Source organism: Polypterus senegalus, chromosome 4, assembly GCF_016835505.1.
Source record: "Polypterus senegalus isolate Bchr_013 chromosome 4, ASM1683550v1, whole genome shotgun sequence".
Taxonomy (NCBI): Eukaryota; Metazoa; Chordata; class Cladistia; order Polypteriformes; family Polypteridae; genus Polypterus; species Polypterus senegalus.
The window spans coordinates 139759073-139775472 of NC_053157.1; the positions used below are offsets into that span (position 1 = coordinate 139759073).

Here is a 16400-nt window from a genome sequence, read left to right on the forward strand (position 1 = left end):
ACAAAGTAGGGAATATAGAGAAGTACTTTAAGATTTTATTTCTATTACAGAGCAGGCTTGTATATATTCATCGATTTGTATAATTGCCACCAAGTAATAAAACTGAAAGTTAGGTAGTGCCATACTCCCTTATGCTTTAGGCCATTGAAGTGTCACCCTTTGGATACATGGATGTTTTGAATTCCAAATAAATGAAGTTATGATTAAGTCTAATTTCTTATAAAATGATATGTTAATGGTTATGGAGATGGTTTGTAAAGATGAACCCCCTTCCCAAGCTCCTCCTCCTATTTCAATGTTGATTCTCCCTGCTAATGTAAGATGCAAGGTATACCATCTATTCAAGTCTTGTTTAATTTTTTCCATGCAGACAGCAATATTTTGTTGAAAAAGAACATTATATTTGCTTGTGATATTTACCCCTAGATATTTAAACTGATCTGCTAAGATAAATGGGAAGGTATCCAATCTGATATTGTCTGCTAGAGAATTCACCGGAAAAAGCTCATGTTTATGCAAATTGATTTTGAGTCCAGATATCTTTTGAAAATCTGATAATGCCTTTAGGACTGCTGGCACCGAATTCCGTGGGTCAGATATATACAGTACCATATCATTTGCATATAGTGATATTTTCTGTTCAAGTCCTTCTGTTCAAGTCCTTCTCAGAAAATTCCCTTTATCTCTTATGCATTTCGAAGGTATACAGCCAGTGGTTTGATGGTGATTGCAAAGAGCAGTGGTGACATGGGACATCCTAGTCAAATACCACGTTCTAGTCCGAAGTAGTCTGAAATAGTGTTGTTAATACAAGCTGAGGCTTCTGAACTAATATAAAGTAGTTTGATCTATGCATGTATGTTTGGACCGAACCCAAATTTGTGCAATGTGGTGAACAGATAGTCCCATTCAACCATATCAAATGCTTTTTCTGCATTTAAAGATAGTAAGATCTCTGGGGTATTAGATTTAATTGATGATTATATTATGTTAAACAAATGACATAGATTAGAAGTTAAATGACTGCCTTTAATAAATCTGGTTTGGTCTTGTGATATTACGGAAGAAAGAACTTTCTCAGTTCTTCTGGCTTGAACTTTGGACAGGATCTTAACATTGTTATTCAGAAGAGAGATTGGTCTGTATGATGTACATTGTAGTAAGTCCTTATTTTTCTTAGGAAAGACGGTAATTAATGCTTGGCGAAAAGTTAGGATTCATTTGTCAGAAAATAATGCTTGCTTGGATATGAATTCTGTATAGTTCTCATTAGCTAATGACAGGGTGCTAAGATGCCAGCAATGAGATGAGCATCTAGGAAATAGTAATTTAAGCTCCATGAACAAAGGGGAATAGTCAGAAATTAGCAATAGTGTTGTATTTACAAGATTTTATAGCGAGCAAAAAATTGTCTATGAGGAAGTAACCAATTCTTGAGTAACAGTGATGTACAGGTGAGAAGAAGGAGTATGCTCACAGGGTAGGATTTAAATACCTCCAAGGTTCTGATAAGTTATGATCTGTTACAAACTGTGTAATTATCTATACAGTATTAGATGTTATAGCTAGGGATCTATCCAGATCAGGATTTAAAACAATAAGTCTCTGGCCATGTATTTTTTTTTTTTTAATTTATAGAAAATGCTAAACTTCAGAACACAATTTTGTGCAGCAAACACACATATACCATATTTGTGAAGAAATAACTTTGACTTGAAAAATACCAAACTTATCCTATAAGTAAAAATAACATTGGCAACAGTTTTCTATTGCCATCAAGTCAAGAAAATATCATAAAAAAATTATGAATATTTCTATACACTTTGCCACTTTATGGTTAACTCATCAATATTCATGAGTTGGGTGGAGCCTTCAACCAAAATGCACAATGGCATGTAAACGGGAAGCTGTAAAGCCAGTTTTAGAACAAATTTTAGAACAGCCATCAGTTGAATTAAGAGTTAGTGATGACAATGTGAACTAATCATAAAATATTGACACAGATAGAAAATTGATTAACTGTACAACAAACTCATGTGATACGCTTGGTGACTTATAAAACTGCAGCAGGATGCAGTATGTATGTGGCAAAAAAGCAAAATGATTGCCATCAAGTGGGCAGACAAAAAAAAAGATGTTAGCCCCATAGTCACTGTTCACAATTCAGCAACTATCAATGTTTGTGTCAGGGGAATGTGGAGGTCATTTAGAACTATGCTGTGGTAGCTTACAATAATACATAGGGCATGTTCAACATCCAGATTCAGCACTGACATTCTATCTTTTTACAGTATGTGTATTAATAATGTGCATGTATACAACTCTTTCATACAATACTTTTCTGGTTAGGGGTGTGTGTATGTGTATATCTATGTATGTGTGAGTTAATCTTAAAGTGCAACAGTAGACCAACCCAGTAATGAACTTGATGAGTACAATTACCCTTAAAGAAAATAGGTAAAGGGTAAGTAGAGGGAAATACCACGATAACACATTCTTCAATTTCCAACATGAAGTGGAGAGTTAAATTAAACAAAACCTGTTCCTTTATTTAGCAACACTTTGGTTAGACAGGGCGTGTTCATTGAATAAAAAGTGCAGAATATGAAAATCAGTATGAATTTATGCAGAATGGCTAGGTTGTCCCATTAATGCATGAAAACATCAAGAAAGTAAGCAGATATTGTTTAGGTTTTAGGAGTACCCTAGCATTTTTGACATAACAATATATGAATAAATTGTAAAATATGCCTGCCTTAACACTAAAATGATTTATGCTTATTATACTGTGTCTTAATGTATTTAAAAATGTAGCTCAAATTACAAAAAGAAACAAAAAATTGTTTTGTTAAATTGTGAATTTCCCCTTGGGATTAATAAAGTCTATCTATCTATCTAACAATAAAATGAGCCGTAAATAGCAGATGTATTAACCTATAAATAAATAAATAGTTATGTACAGCGATTTTTGAAAATATTTTTAAACTCCCTTTTTAGTTTGCTCTGGATACACAAAAGGTGTATATTATAATTACACAGTAGCTTTTTATTTGTCTCTGTATCTTTACTAATATTGAATTGAACTGAAAGCCATTAATTGTCATTGTAAAATAATGACAACGAACTACGAGCACCTCTCTAACTGATTACAAAAAGCAAAAAATACACCGCTTTTTGTGAAACACAACCAGTGATACAACACATAATACAAGCAAAGACAAGCAAAAAACAGTAATATTATATGTAAAAATACAGTTAAAAAGAAATAAGATAACAATGGAACCAGTAGTAATACAGTAAAATACTACAATTTCACAACAGAAAATGATAATGAGTAAATCCAAATGGTCTTCTGCTAATTAAAGTTCAAATTTATTTTGCCTTAATCAATATCTTCATCAGCACTAAAAATATGAATCAATCTTTGAATATCATGTCCTGAGAATAGGTGAGTGAACATTATTAATGCCACTACAGTAGATCTCAGTTGTCATGAAAATAACCAAACATACCTTTATCTTTTATAACAGAATAAACAAACACACCTGGGGAAGCAGCTTGGTAAACAATCTTGTCATCTGCCCTCTCAGGAACTGCTGTATGGCACACAGCCATCATTGTCATAAACTCTAGTATGATGGCTGCAGTGGGCTAAATTGAAACAGGGAAATAAAAATAACTTTAGTGTGAAAGACTGGTAAACAATTCTACCATTACATGGACAGATTTGACTCACAACTACTTAAAAACAAAATTAATATACAGTATATCTGAATTGATACAATGAAAGAGAATATATTCAGCTACAGATATAATTTCCTCTAAGAACATGTTCCCAACCTTTTTTTAAGGTGCATTCACATACAATGCGTGAAGCAGCTATTGCGATAGCCATCTCCATTTGTCTGTCTGTCCACATGAAACAACTTGGCCTACCCATGGACCAATTTTATTGAAAGACAGTTCCCATCAAAAAGCATTGGTGAAATTGCAAACTCAACTATCTTAAAGAAACATTCTGTGCAAGTTCAATTACAAATTAGTGTACTATTAAATCTTGACAACGGTTAACCACCTTGCATATTTCCCTCATTTTTACCTCCAATAACCACTATTGATGACAAAAAGATCCCTAATACAAGTTAATGAAAAACCAGCAAAGTGTATGCATAGGTAGGAAGTCGCTGTCACTGCTTGATTACACATGCGGGATGGTGGCCCTATGCTGCATGCATCTCCCTTCTCCTGATGCTTTAATGCCTAACTGGCAATTTAAATAATCTTGGTAACCATAAAAGTATAAAATGCAATCCAGGAAAACAAAGGGTTATCCAGATCTGAATGTAGTATCCTGCGGAGTGTAAGCCAAATAAACATTTAGTCAGTACTATTTACCTTATGTTAAACCAAGTTCACAGCTCCATTATCTGAAGATTATAATGATTCACTATTTCACTGTCACTATAATTTACTAGGGTGACCAGGCATCCAGTTGACAGGGACAGTCATGATTTCAGGCTGTGTGTACTGATAAATAATTTAATAATAAGAAAATGTTTTAACAGGCTGCCCATCCAATAAAACATTACTTCACCAAAACAAATATAATCATAATATATTTAGAGCAGTGAGTGCAAAACTTCCAAGGGGAAAAATAACCAACCCTTGAGCTTCCAGTTTGATGTAATATACATGTAATAGTACAACTTTGACAGGGAAAGACTGATTAAGAACTTGTGTTAAATTTGAGCAGCATCATGAAGACAACCAAGAGGCTTACAAAAGTAGTTCTGCCATTAATTTGTTTTCACCATAAGTGCAGGGTGAGATTATGTGAGTTCATCTTTGAAACTGCTTTTTTCCCCCCAGTGCTCTAAAACCTCGATGTTGATGACGAGATGAAGCAGGCATTAAAAAAATAAGGACAAGCTTTATGCATGATATACATGCTTCACAAGTGTCCCTATAATTTACCATCAGAGTGTAACATTCACCTGATATCCATAATGGTCACTCACTACAATAAAGTTTACCTTTCACTTCTGTTATTTGCTACCATTTATAACAAATTAAGAGTTTTCCAAATCCCATTTCATGAAAATTATAATGGCCAGATATCCTCAAGCAGGAAAGAAATCAATTACAAAAGATTTATTTTTTATCTAGGTTAGTTGCCAATTGCAAATTGTCACTGTGTGTGAACATAGGTTCAGTGTGAATGAGTGAGACTGGACTTTGTGATGGACTAGTTTCTTATTCAGGCCTGTTTTCAGCCCTTTGACCAATTCAGGTGAGAAAGATTTTGGCCCCTGCAAGCCTGAAACGGATTGACAAGACTGTAGAACCTACCTACTGAACTCAGTCCATTGAAGGCCACAGTGCTTGCACAGCTTTTGAACACACATGAATGTAATGCTATGAGTACATTTTCTAATTAAAAATCATCATGTGGATATTTTCTGTTGTGGTCGAATTATTTTTCACAAGTACGCAAGTGGAAACACCAATACAGAGAGATCCACAACAGTGAATCACCACAAAAATATAAACGAAATCTATGGCAGTAAAGTAAACTTGTTTAAAATAAAAACAAAGGTCTATGGACTATTCTGCACTATACGAATTCAACAGTAAACTAAAAAAGGTTTGACAAATAACCAAACAGATAAATAGTTTGTAGTCTGAAGACCATACAGTAAATGTTCGGTTTAAGCACAATAGCTTGCAATATAGTGTACACTGGAACAAGGTATTTTAGTATTCGTTTCAATACAGAAACAATTTAAAACACGTAAAGTTTCTAAAAACCTTTGCATACTACAGGATTTCAATGAGAATAAAAGGAAAGTGCATCTTATGGAATAACATGCCTAGACAAAAATACATAAATAATTGCAAATGGATACACACACACTTAGCTTATTTGATCAACATAAAATTTAAATATTGATCTGTACATAAAAACTCAAGCACAAGAAAAAACCAACCACAGGACAGAATCAAACTAAGGGCTACTGGTAATAATTTACCACAATTCCCCAAAGTTAGTATATTCTGAACTAGGTCAGTTGTGTGCATTTCAGCTTAAATCGAGTCCTGCACATCTGTGAGGCATTCACATGTTCTCTCCACGTCTGAAAGGATTTTCTTGAGGTACTCCAGCTTTCCTCCCATATCCAAAATATGTCATTTTTAGGTTAGGAGGTAACTGCTGAATGGCCCTATGCATTTGTGTCATTTTCCCCAACCCAACCCTAAACTGAATTACTGCTATGTATGTTATATAAAGAGACTATACTGTACTTAAAATGGATATTAAATTAAATGAAAATCAACATTAATATCTGTGTTGGAAAATTAAGATGTACTTCAAAGTTTTTTCTAAAGCATTCAGAATGCTTCACATAACAAAATGAAATGACTATTCAGAGATGAAAGCCACCAAAATCATTTGATTTTAACAAGTCCCTAAATGCATCAATATAATTTTTTTTGGTTAATCCTTCAAAGTCACAATAAAATTAATTTATAGGTAATTAAGCAAATGGTATGCAGCCTGCCGAATTTATTAAATTACTGTAATCCTTTTGGTAGTTGAAAGGAAGGCAAAATCAATTAGCTAATGTTCAATAATAACAAGCTCCTGCCTAAGCACTATAAGGGCAATGCCCGGAAACTTGCACTCTGCCATTAAGCTGTCAGCTAAAGACACTGAAATATATTCAGAAGCAATATACGTTAAAAGAACTGTGTTCGGATTTCTTTAGTGAAATGGAATCTTGCTCTCCATATCTTATATGAAGAAAAACATATCCTGCTGAATGCCCGTGACATCAATAAAGGAGATCTCTATTTTGCTATTCTACAAATGCAAATTCTAATAAAATTGCAGGGCTATAGGTTTGAATTGTTGTGGGATTCTGCCAAGAGTGCACTGCAGAACATTCCTTTTTCTTAACCCTTCCTCTCCTTGTAATTTTTAAAATGAAAACATAGCACTTACAAAGTTTTCTTGACACCGAAGTGAAAATGGTAATCATGCAGAATGTAATACATTCATTAAAAAGGAAAATTCAAAATTAAAACTTTTTTAATCAAAAGAGAAATACCCAAAGCACTGTTCAGCAAACCTGCTTGGGAATGATGGCACATCAGTATCCAAAACAGTAGATGTAGCACTAAAATGTGTAGCCCTAAATAAAATTAAAATTCTACATGTAAAGCTTCTAACCGTAAAGGCTGGGAACTAACACTCTCTTGAGTTTCTGCGCTTACAGATAAGTTACTCAAGTGCATGCTCCAGCAGTTTAAATATTACAAAATGCCTTTGCTGAGGTAATACCTGTATTACACAGAGATGAGCACACTTTATTAAAATTAGCATAACTTAAACAGAAAATAGGCTTTGATACTGGGAACACATGGAATGTGATTAAAAAAAATCAACAGTTGTCGTCAGGGATTTTGCATGGTAATAAATCCTAGGGCTACACAGTACAAAAATTCAGAATTAAAAATATAAATGCTTCTTTTTATCTAAAAGCATCCTCAAAATAATAATGACAGATTATTTTCTGCCACCTACACTTTCCCCTTTAGGAAATGTCTAGAATAAAGAGTTTATGTATAAGTTCATTATGTAGAAAACAGTAGAAAAATATACCTTGTTAAAATATTTAGCAAAAATATATTAAAAAAAAAAAAAAGATTTTTTGTTAGTGTACATTCTACCATAATCCCATCAATCCCCCATTATTGATCCTGCTTCATCCATTTTAAGGTCAATGGGGCATCATGGCCAGAAGCACTAGGCAGGCAATAAGAACAAATTCTGGACACAGAATATTCATGCACACACCCACACTTGTTCGTTTGTTGCCAGTTCAAAATGACCTTTTAATTTAACATACATATTTTGGGATAATGTGACAGGAAGGCACTGAACAAATACTCAAAGACACAGTGAGTATGTGCAATGTGTACATGGACAGGAACCGGGCGAGGATTTGAACCTACGTAGGGCTCTGGAGCTATGAGGTAGCAATCAAACTGCTGCAGTACATTTCCGTCTTTCTGCTAAAGCTTGTAAACAAAATTAATAATTCATGGAAAAATAAGTACATGTAACCCTGTTCCTTTATAATTTAAAATAGTGATTCTCAATCTCAAAAAAGAAAACAACGTGCAAACCCGTGTACTGCTTGGTTTCCTTATAAGAATCTGTGCTATGAGCAAACCTTACTAAATATTTTTATTTAAATTATGATTATTCACAGTGACATTCATAACCTCCACAGAGAGTAAAATAAAATTGTAACTGAAAAGGGCTTATAGCTTCTCAACATTAAATTTTTAATGAAAAAATCTCAGCCAACAGCAAAAAGTCTTACTTTGCAGGACCAAAGTAGTATTAATTGAAAAGAACACAACAACATAACACTTTAAACATTAATAAGATCAAACAAACACTATCACCACCCCTCACAGTTTATACAATATACAGTACCATAAAAGACTCATTCAAAGTTTAAAGCACTTATTTAGTTTGTAATGTGGATAGATATATTAGCTGAAAACACATGAAAAACTGAAAAATTATTTATTATGTGGCAGCTATGTTAGCTGCCAAACATAGATAATAGAATAAATAAAAAAAAATTGATATTTGATATCTCTTGTCCTACATGTACCCTGAGCATTCATTCTACCCCTTCCTTATTTTCCCCATGTGTCTCAACCTCCCTTTCCCGACACTTCTTCTCTGAATTGTGTTCCCACAAAGCCAGCTTCTCAGTTTTGAGGTGCACTTTCTTCTTGTCTGATTTTTTGACTGCCAGCAATGGTAGACATATCCCCATTACCTTCTGTGTAAACATCATTCATATTTGTGCGGATACTTCCTGTTTTTGAAGGCGACTCTGATTGTACCTCATTGGGATTTAGTAACCCAATTCGTTGGTACATTAATACCATTGAAATGCTCCATTTTTACTTCTTTTTTTGTAAAAAAATGAAAAAATAAAAAATTGTCATAATCAGGAGTTAAACTTTGCAACCCAACATAACATGTCATCATCTCAAACATTGAGCCACCAAAGCCAAACTGACAAATCAGATTGTTCAGAGGGACTGAACACACACACAGAGTAGAATTTTATCACATAGTAGATATAAGATAGATGGCGTCCTGGTGGCCAGTATGAACTTCTGAAAAGGTACAAAGGAGGCACCTCCCTGGGACACTAAAATTTATTCTGTCATCATTTTGATGTCATTTTAATGTTTTTGTCTTTTAAATTAATGAAACATATAAAATGTATGTTATACTCATTCTAGCATCACGTCACTTGGGTTGGGTGTTTTTGGTTTATGGCCTGAAGTTTCAGAAGCACTTGGGTCATGTAATGTGTATAAAAAGATATGTTGAAAATGTAAGCTTTGCCGCAACATGTAAATCAAAGGGCAGCAATAAACAGCGCCGTGGAAAGGTATCAGCCTCTTTCTGACACTTAATAACTTGTTACACCACCCCTATTTGTAATGACTACAGCCCAATACTTCCTATAATTTAATATCAGTCTTGCACATCGCTGTGGAGGAACTTCTGCCCACTCTTTCTTGAAGAACTGCTTGAAGTTAATTCAGAAACACTGATGGGTTTTTGAGTACAAACTACCTGTTTCAGATCCTGCCAAAGCCTCTTTTGAGCTTCTGGACTAAGCCTAGCCAAAATGAACTTTGCTTCTTTACAGCCATTCTGATGTAGACTTGCTTTTGTGTTTTGGATCATTCAATGTCACAATTTTATAACTAAGGAAATCAGGAAGGAGGCAAGTAATTTGTCATACCACTCTAACCTTCAATTTTATTGTTTCATAAAGGTATAATGAAGGGTTGTTATTTACTCAAATATTTTCTATTAGAACATATCAAGTTCCTAAAATATTACTCTACAAGGAGTAGAGGGGAAATGTAATGTAACTTCTGACAGCAAAATAAACACATTTTTCCATTTTTTTATTGTTATAAATTATTCTGGAATATTTTTTTCTTTTAGCAATGGTGTAGTAAATAACATAACATTTTCAAAAGTGCTTAATCTAGGTAATTTAAGGGTAGGAGAGGGTTGAAATCAAATGGCTCAGTCCTGTACAGGGCACCAGTCTAGTGTAGCTCCATGTGCACACATGCACATACCGCCTACCCCACCCAAAAAGTCAACCTCATACAGGGGAAATTTGCAAAATATTATCATGTTTTTCTCCAAGTACATGCTTTTAAGAAAAATAATTAAAATAAATAATCATATCTTACATGATTACTCTGAAGATTCTCTAACAAACTGGGGTCATTAAATCCTCTTTCTTCAGATGACTGTCCACTATGCCTATAAGAGGTTAAGAAGAAAATTAATTTATTACCCATTATTACCATACAATTACATATAGCTTGTGTCATGCATTAAAAAATAAAATTTGGACAATAACACAAACATATAAATGGTCATCCTGTAAACATAGTACCAACATCATACATGGTCATGTCGAAGAAAAGTATTAGGCCATGCATGTTCATGCTAAAAACCATGCAGTCCAAGCGTTTTCGCAGCATAATAAGACAGGTGAAAAAGATCCCATGAGCTTTCAAGAGTGTGTTATACAATTTTGTTATCAAGTTTCAATTAAACAAAGCTGACACTTTGATTAAGGAAATCATTAAAGCTGGAAAAGAAATTTCAGTCTCTGTGTATTACAGTATTTTATACATACTCTTTGAAAGAAAATGGTTTTATTGCCACTGCAGTAATGTCTTGTTCAATAACTCAGGTTAAAGGTCAGGCACCAGAAGGAGTACTGTTCTAAAGCTTCCACACTGCAGTACCCACTGCCCGTCACTTGCATAAATTTTTACTGTCACTTTGTGATCAAGCAGTCTACTCAACTTTAGGTCCAATTTTAGGATCAGTTTTAAAGTAAATGCTGGCAGAATCAAGTGCTAGGAAGAAACCTACCGTAAAATGATGCCAGTCCATCACATAGCTCAATTACACTCATAACCACACACTTCCCTAAAAATAAAGAAACTAAACTACAAGGTTTCATTGCAGTTTTTTTGGTAGAGAATTGCATAAATTAACAGAATTTGTATTTTCTTCCCCTGGTAGGGTTCACACGAGATCATAGCCTATGTCATCAGCAATGCATGCACAGAAGGAACCAAATTTGGCTTGGACACGCATGACTAGTCAGCCTTACAGAACGGATTTTGGAAGAATAGAAATTGCTTCATGCAAACTTGGTTAAACAAAAAGGGAACATACAATACATGCTTAAAATTGTGGGAAGTCACAGTGTACCCCGACAGAACAGAATGGTAAGAGGGAACAGGATCTGAATAAGATATTATTCTAGCACAGGGCACATTCGCATAGACATATATACATCTCCTTCCTTCTAATCAACCTAACAAGATGACTGAGCTGTGGAAAGAAACCAATAATCTGGTAGAAACAAAAAAGGCACTTTTTTTGGACATGATGAACTTCAAGTCCATCATCCACGTTTTGTTTGAATTTTTAGTTTTCAGGCTCTTATTTGCTTCTGAAAATTACATTGACCAGGAACATAAATGGATTCTTGAGATCATTTTAGTATTAACTAACTCAACTGAATGCTAACATGGTGGTACAGTAATTTGTGCTTCAACTTTATTCTTCTAGAGTTCAGGTCTCATATCCCAGCTTGGCAGCTGTCTGTGTGGAGACTGTATGCTCGTTCTTCCGTTGTCTGATTGAGTGTTTTCTGAGCCATCATCTGTCTACATCCCATTCAGGTTAGGTTGCTTGGCAACTCAAATTTAGCCTCTGTAAATGATGAACTGCCTGTCAGGTTTAGCTCTTGCCTTGCTCCTGATGTTAGTGGGTATGTCTTAAACCCCATCACATCACACAGTTACAGTAGATCTGATCAAACAGATTTGTCAAATTAATAAATAATCCAATTTGCTTAAAATAAATTTAAATGTACAAATGAGTTGTAAAATATATTAGACACAATTCCTTCTGAATCCCATATGGTACAACCTAATAGGGTAATTGGAGTTTATACAGAAGTGCAGAGATACACTACTGAGGATGTTTGTGGATGGTTCCTTATTTTAATAATTACAATTTTGAGTAAAGTCCACACATTTCAGGACATGTCATACAGGTGACTCAAACTTAGTCTTTACTTTAAAGCAATTGTGGGACAATAACGTATTTTGCACAATGAAAATATATTAGACATTTTAGCTAGTGTCACATCAATAAAGAAGCATTTATTTTGCAGATTATTGGAGATCTTTGATTCCTAAATTGAAATGGGCAGGACATCTACCACAATAACATGATTAATATCGTTACACTTTAAAATATGCCTTAGACTGAAACTTTGTATTTACACAATCGACACTAGTAACCTTTATTGACTGTAGTGCACCATTTGTTAATAACAGTTGTACTTAACCAGCATGAAATTAATTATTTACAGCTGGGTGATCTAGTGGATGTGTCTGGTAGGCTCGGAGGAGTGGGAGAAGGGGACGGAGTGTGTTCTAGAGCTGTCTTGCACAAGTCCTTTATTGCTTGACATGAATGCCCAAGACATTTGAGCCAAACTGGCAACACTTTACATAGCCCCTTATTAATAACTCACCAATTACCTGTGAACTTGGGCATGATTACTGTGTGCTTATTATGTCATCTGACTACATTATCAGGAGTGGAGTATGACTGAGAAATTTGCATTTATAGCACCCAGAGGCAGGATTACAACTCAGCACAGTGCATATGTGAAGCAGCAGCTCCAAACTGTATGTCTCATGCCAACACATAGTACACTAGCTTTGAAAAATAAATTCTACACAACCAGAACTCCTATAATATGCTGTAACATAGACAAATGCTTTTAGATTATTCATTTTTATAACATGACTTAAAGAATAATTAATTGTCTACAAAAGTCAGAGAATGTGTATCAAGGGTAAAAGCAGTTAAAGCAGTACGATATTAGAGAATGGTTCTCCGAGACAGACTGGTGTCCTGTCTAGGGATTGTTCCTGCCTTGTGCCTGATGCTTGCTGGGATAGGCTCCAGCTGCCCAGCAACCCTGCCTTGGATAAGTGGTTTAGAAAGATGAATGGATGGACAGATGGACTTATAAAATGATTCAAATAAAAATGGCTCTGTGTTAAAAAAAATTTATGAATGCCAATGTTAAATAAGACAATTCGTTAGCTTGACCTGGCTGCTAATATTTTAATGACAAAATGCAGTCACTATATGCATTCAGCAATGCTTACATAAGAAGCAGTCACCTCTTAATTCTATATGGTCTATTACTTTCAAAGGGGCTTTATTTGCTTTCTTTTTTGAAAGGCTTCAACTCCATATGATACTGCTGGGGATGGACTGCAGTCAGCAACAGAATATTGTTAATTAGTAACAATATTCAAGAATTAAAATCTAAGTTGCAATAAAGTCACTTGCTAAAAAAATTAACAATGTATTCAAATTGTAAATGTTTTTGTCCAGCTCTTTGTCACCTAGGAGTTAATTTTTAATCTGCTCCCTTCTGTGATGATATTGCACATGATTAAGTATTCACTCTTTCTGCTTTAACATCTGCTCTCTCTTTTAACATTTTACATCGTGATGATGCCCCAAAGCTATCAGTTTGGTTGAAATATCGTTGGCAGCTTGGAGTAACAGAATTGGTCTATAAACTTAGTAATTGTGAACCACAATGGCATTATGTGTGTTATTTTAAAAGAAATCATGGGCTAACATGAGATCAGTCAGTTCTCTCATTGGATGATGACTTTAGGGTTTATCCTGTGTCACTTTATGTGCAATAAAATACTTCATTTTATTGTCTTAAGGATGATTCACAATTTTATAACATTCTAAGATAACTTACAATGATGTGTATTCATCCTGGGTGACTAGGTGGCTAGCAGTGCTGCCTCACAGATCTGGTGTCCTAGGTGTTTACTAATTTTAGCAGAGTGGTCCTAGGTTTTAAATCTGGGCCTGGTTACTTTCTCTATAAAGTTGGCACATTTTCCACTGTCTGCATAGCTTTCGTCAAGGTACTCTGGATTTTCTCTCACACCTCAAAAAATGTATTAAGCTAACTGATAATTCTAGAGGGGTTCCATGACAGTGTAAGTGTTTTTATTCTGGGCCCTGTAATGCACTGTCAACCACCTAGAAATATTTCTTACCTTCCATCCAGTGCTTCTGAGATAGGCCCTTGCCCACCTGTGTCCCTGAATTGGATTGAGAATGTCTAGGTTTATGATGGACTATAGATGGATGTGTGAGTGCGCCCTAAAATAGACTGGCACTACATTCAACGGTAGGTTACCGCCTTGAACCGAATGCTATCATGATGGGCTCCAACACTTCTATGAACCTGAACTGGATATCAAGTTAGGGATGGTTGGATAGATTAATTCAATATTGAACATCAATATGTCAACATTAAACATGCTTTAAACATCAAAATAAAATACAAATAAAACTGAATTGCTAGCTGACACGATATTTATCATTAGGATACAAACTAATTTATGAAAAGAAAAAAGGGACTGAAAAAAATAACAAACATAAACAGTAACAAATGGTTTAATTTAATAGATAAATCCAAACAATAACACAGAAGCAGAAATACAGTATGCTTGCTTGAAAAAAAGAATAAGTGTACAGTTTCAAGTTCCAGCAATAAAATGCTAAAATTGGTTTTCCAAGCAGTCTAAAGAAAACATTAACTTTTAATTTTCTGCTTCACTTCTTTCTATGTTCTATTTTCATTATGTTCATTAAATATAAAGACAGACAAAGAAAAGCTGTCTGAATGTCAATAAAAAAGGAAAGAAAACTGATATCGGGATAAATCATCACTGTTTAAAAATACTGTGCGCAGACTGTTTTTTTTTTCGGTTTCTGTGTTATTAATTTGGTCTTTTTCAGAATGAATAACTGGATGGATTTCAGAATGGATAATTAATATAAATGTTTATGATCAAGAATGAGTTTTAAAAAGGGCTAATCCAGAAGTTCACTACTGGGGCACTTGCAGATTCAGTGAAATGTACAGAGTTACAAGTTCAGTCTGACATAGCAACTTCAGTTAGCAAAAAAACCTTTACATTATTCTTATTATGCCCCTCTGCATATAATTCAGATTCCTGGAGATGCTATAGTTTAACTCAGCAACAAGGGTGCAAGGTAAGAACTGTGAATAACTGTGCCCCACAATGGACTGTTATGCTACCTAAAATTGATTCCTTGTTTCTCTCCAATGTTAAGAGAATATGACCTGGTTCAATGCATTCCTATTACTAAGAACTGAAAAAACACTGAATAAATAGTGTTTGGTAAATGAATAATGATGAGGAATGGAAAAAGATACGGACAGAGAGTACAGTGTTGATGGTTCACTTCTTTCTGATTTTGATCATTTGTTTTCCTTAGATCAGTTCTGACTGGTGCTTCTTAGATACATTTTTAACAAAGCAGATAACATAAACGGATGTTAATGTCACAATCAAATGTAACATTGCAATCTTCCTCCTTTGTAACAGTGTGACCCTGCATTTATTTTACTCCAGTAAAACTAATTTGTGGATCTGGTATCTTCATAATTAACCTGCAGGTATAATAGATCAGAGCAGCAATGTTGCAATCTTAAAAATCTCCATGATCATTTTTCTTTTGTAGAAAAATCCATCTCCTCCAACCAGTTTGCCATTGCAACATATCTCATAAGTACAAATGCAATTTTTAAATGGACAGTCTATGTCTATAAGCATCATCACTTTCATTTATATTTCATCTAAACCCATGGTTTAGCTATTACTTTTGGGGAAGAATTGAAATGATTTCACAAACATAAATGGACCAAAAATGGATCAAATGATTTTGATAACCTACTGAAGACAGAAAATAATTTCACCTTCTTGACTCAAATATTAGCAAGCATGAAAAGCACAGTTAAAACACAGCAGCAAAGGCAGAACTATAAGCAAAAGAGAATGAAAGGTGGACAGAGAAGTAAGGTTTGCAACAAATAAGACCCATTTCCTCATTTATGGTTAACTCTTATTTTGTTTCAATTATTAAGAATCACTTAAGATAAAGAATGCGGCTCTGAAGAATGAATCATCATTGATACAAAAAGCCTGAAAAGGTATTGTCAACCAAGTCAATAATAATAACATTTAACTCACTGGACAATGCAGCACAGCAACTAAAGATGAATTACCTCAACCTTCCCACTGCAGTAAAATATAACTTCACTATTCCACATGTGAAATGTATAACAGTATATTTCCAAAATAAGCAATAATAAACTCAG

General features: G+C 34.4%; 1 protein-coding gene across 4 annotated transcripts in view; it reads right to left on the reverse strand.

Annotated features, from left to right (window-relative positions):
• Positions 1–16400, reverse strand: part of atp8a1 (ATPase phospholipid transporting 8A1) — a 346241-nt gene that overhangs the window by 162633 nt on the left and 167208 nt on the right. For all 4 annotated transcript variants that reach the window (XM_039751372.1, XM_039751370.1, XM_039751373.1 and 1 more), the window contains 2 exons: positions 10315–10387; positions 3546–3651 (listed from right to left, as the gene is read on the reverse strand). In XM_039751372.1, coding sequence (XP_039607306.1) covers positions 3546–3651; positions 10315–10387 — 179 coding nt within the window. The remainder of the gene's footprint in view (positions 1–3545; positions 3652–10314; positions 10388–16400) is intronic.